At 43.2% G+C, this 4,050-nt stretch overlaps 1 protein-coding gene across 1 annotated transcript; it reads left to right on the top strand.

The window, feature by feature from the left end:
- The first annotated feature begins 452 nt into the window (after positions 1–452).
- On the top strand, positions 453–3,125 carry LOC119402358 (uncharacterized). The gene is made up of 2 exons (XM_037669499.2): positions 453–600; positions 2,824–3,125. Exons 1-2 carry the CDS (start codon positions 458–460, stop codon positions 3,044–3,046), a joined length of 366 nt encoding a protein of 121 aa, XP_037525427.2. The 5' UTR covers positions 453–457; the 3' UTR covers positions 3,047–3,125.
- Positions 3,126–4,050: the final 925 nt, after the last annotated feature.

Here is a 4,050-nt window from a genome sequence, read left to right as displayed (position 1 = left end):
CGTGCTACGCACCTCTTCAGGTAGGGTCTTCAGGTTTCACAGCAGTCGAGCTGCCATACGTTTTTTTTTTCTCTTCTCAGGAGTATCGCTTTTTCCGTTGCGGCGCTAGCAACGTTGAGCCACCTTTTTCGCGATTTCCCGGCTGTCTTCATCACAAAGCGCCTGTCTTGCATCTGTTCCGCTAAGACAGAAGCAAATGAAATAGGAGGTCTCAAGTGGAAATTCGAATTGAACTAAGAGATCGGAAGTGGAAAGCAGAATTGAATGAAGGCAGCGGAAATATAAACCGGAAGCCAATTCTGTGGAAGAGCCGCAGCACTGTCAGCAATACGTGGAGTGGTCGACAATGCATGATTTAATTCAATACAAAAGCATCAAAACTTCAAAGCTACCTGTGCTAAAACCCGTTTTGGCAGTATTGCGCAATAGTGTCTTTTTTTCACTTCAAGGAGCCATCATGAAGCCCACCAGCACCGCCATCTTCTGTGCTATATCACTGTGCGCCATTGCCATGACAGTCGGCCAAGCACATCCTGCAGTCATCGTCGGCGGCGGATCGTACGGATGCAACTGCCCCACATTAAACGTGCTGGCTGCAAGGTACGAGCCTAGGCTCCACAATACCTCCTACGTGATCATGACATTGCATATAAAGCTGTCATCTAGATAGAAGCCTGCAAAGTTTATAGGCAAACATATCCGCCTTCCTGTAACTAAACATATCTCTCTCTCCCTGAAAAGTTTACATATGCATCTGGGAAATGTTGCTTGAAAGCGCTGGGCCAAGTGCATGGTACTTTAGAAGAGCGGAGCACTGAACATAGTAAACTTCGAGAACTTGTGGTAAGATTGAACAACACAAAAAGAAAAGTGATCTCATATCTGCGAAGCAACATCGACAAAAAGCAGTGCAGTTTCGGTACCAATTCATCAGATGTATTTATTTGGATTGGGCGTGCTGATAAATGATGTGCTACAACAAAAACACTCAAGGCATTATTTAGAAATTAAGCCCTTTATCATTCTAAAGCGCCTCATCGTTTCTCCTTTGTTTGCTTTGGGGTAACCAAAAGTGCAGTGAATGTGGCAAGGTTGACACAGATAAGTTTAACCAACTTCAGAACTCGACATGAATTCTGCATGATCTTCTCGAGCTTTGTTTCAACAAACATTTTACTAGGCCTCCCAATTTACGGTATATATGACACCAGAGCCCGGACTAAAGAGGTTGCACATGCGCAGATCATTCCAGGTACGGGGGTGTTCAAAAGTTCCCTGGCCGCTACCCTATGTAATCCTACGAAAGTGCGACCTGGGAACTTTTGACCACCCTTCTCTGTGTACGCCAAGCTAGCAGTTATGACATAAAATAGTTCGCTAACATGATATAACGGCCGAGATATAGCAGAGCGTGTTGCCTTGCCCATGTCCTGGAGACAGCGCTGTGCGATGCACTTGAAGCACAAACTCACCAGCCCAGTTGAGCGCACTTCTTAACAAATGTAGACTAGTTTCTCGCAATGGGATATAAAAAACGTTACTTGCCGGTCTCAATTCTGTCCCCCGAAAAGAATCTGGCCACATGTACTCTGTAACTGATATTCCCGGGTGGCTACGCATTTTGCTGACATCCTCACAGAATGTGTTCACGCATGCCCTTTTGTTTGTTCATTTAACTTCTTTATATTTAACCTATTTACTGCGCGCGACCAATTTCGAGCGCTTACGTGGTGTCCTCTATCGCCGATGTTCCGTCTGCGCGTATTAGAACAGCTCGCGTTACATACCAACCGAAAGGACCGCATTAAACGATTAGTTTATGCATTGAGGCAATGTTTATTTCCATTTGATTGTCGTAATCTTCTGAACGTGTTTAAAGTAGGGCTAGATGAATGACTATATCCATAAATTTTAACTACCAACAAAAGGCCTCAATGATTGCATGCAGCCTGTACATGCAGATCTTAGAACGGAAGGATTGTGCTAGTCTTGTCCGATCTGCTGAAGACGCTGCTGCATCATCCTTAACTTTGGCTTTAAAATTCACTTGTAATTCTGTAAGTCCAAAGTTCAGCGTTTCTGCATCACGCAGAGCTGATGTCCTCTCGCTTTCTTCTCCCCAGTGGTACCTATCTTTCGCATTCAAGGTGAGGCAAGAAACAAGTAAATCACCGAAATAAAATTAAGGGAATACGAAGAAATGTACGGTGACTCTTGTTGCTAGTCACATATATTGGCCTCCTTTTTCTTGCATGGGAATACAGGACATTCCCTAGAACGCCGTCTATTCCCTGTCATTATACCTGAGATTTTGTCTTCACGTTATGCTCTATGGGGTATTCGACCAAATGATGGTCAATAGAAAATAGAGCTAGGCATCAGCCTACCTCACTTTTTAATCACCGCCGTCTCAAACGTAATCGAGAGGACATTACACAAATGTAAACCGCATCTGTTCTCGAACTTCGTGAGCTTCGTGAGTTTCGTGGCGCGTTCGCAGTTTCCACATGAAAAAGATGTGCAAGGGGCGAAAAAAGTTCTGGGCGGCTTGCGTACATGGTTTCTTGCGGCGTTGTGCCATTACAGACCGAATAGCTGGTGAATAACGCTGATATGACGCGCCACAAGATAGGAATAAATAAGTTGTGGGGTTGCGCACCATCCGTTGTCATTGTGTATCTGTTTTTCTAGGACCGTAAGTACATAGCACAACACGAAACCGTGAACGGCCACCGACTATCCCAATAAATCGCTCCCTTGAACGGAACCTGTGTTTTTTTTTTTGGTCTCATAAAAATAACTTCAAGCACACGTACTTTGCAGGCAATGCTGTGCCACACTGCGAACTTGCTGTCTCGGGGCAGGAATGGGCTTTGGTTCTTACGGTGGGCATCTTGGAGGGCACCTTGGCGGCGTTGGATTCGGTGCCGGATTACCGGTTGTCCCGTACGGTCCCCTTGGACTGGGCATGCGCAGGCCTATGCTCGCCCCCACTCCATTGGCTCACGGTGGCCTACAGCTCAACATTGGCGCTGGACTGGGATGACCAGAGCATATATTGCGGAACATTGGCGCTAGACTGAGATGGAGCGAACCGACATTCTTCAGCAATAAAACCAATTGAACACCGAGAACCCATGCTCACTTACTCTCACTCAGTATATAATAATAATAATAATAATAATAATAATAATAATAATAATAATAATAATAATAATAATAATAATAATAATAATAATAATAATAATAATATAATAATAATATAATCAATCAATCAATCATTTATTTAACGTGCCCAGGAACAACCGTAAGGTCTTTGTGCAGGCGCACGCAAAAAAAAAACAATAAAAAAAACTATACAATACAGACAGTCTTCAGAAATAAAAAGAGCAAATACACGTAGACAAAGACAAATGAACACAAAAGGGGAGGAGTAAAATAAGACAACAAGACAAATATTGAAGGGGAATGAAAAATTAGATTGCGTATATACAACTATGCGGAAAGACGGAGAAGGGAAGACTTTGTACATTGTGCCATACTATGTCAAAACAGTACAAAGCTCGGATAAAAACAATGATTGTGGACTATGAAAAATGTCAAGATCAAGAAAATTAACATTATAGAGACTTTGTATTCTGTGAACGATAGAGTGTTGGAAGAAGCAGGCGGGTACATGAAACGGTCTGTTCTCTCTGGTTAACTTACGCGGAATTCGAAAATTAACACAATTGAGAAGTACAGGGCAGGATATGATACCGTGGACTAGCTTGTAAAGAAACAAGAGATCAGAACGATTTCGTCGGCAGTGAAGTGATGGCAATGATAATAATTCAGCAGTATTTGAACGAGATTTCTTAGCAAAGCGATGGTTATATATGCTAAGGAATTTTTTCTGGACTCGTTCGATGGTGTTACCGCTGGATTGAGCAATGCCATTCCATATCACGGACGCATACTCCAGTTGAGGAAGACATAGCGCGGTGTACAATTTTCGGAACGGCATAGGAGAACGGAATTCTCTAGACAATCTGCAAACACAGCCTAGGG

Source organism: Rhipicephalus sanguineus, chromosome 8 (assembly GCF_013339695.2).
Source record: "Rhipicephalus sanguineus isolate Rsan-2018 chromosome 8, BIME_Rsan_1.4, whole genome shotgun sequence".
NCBI lineage: Eukaryota > Metazoa > Arthropoda > Arachnida > Ixodida > Ixodidae > Rhipicephalus > Rhipicephalus sanguineus.
This window is presented reverse-complemented; position numbering and strand designations above follow the sequence as displayed.

Coding starts and splice junctions, on each gene's coding strand:
- LOC119402358 (XM_037669499.2), top strand. CDS start 458: ATGAAGCCCACCAGCACCGCCATCTTCTGTGCTATATCACTGTGCGCC. Junction 601..2,823: donor TTAAACGTGCTGGCTGCAAG/GTACGAGCCTAG, acceptor CGTACTTTGCAG/GCAATGCTGTGCCACACTGC.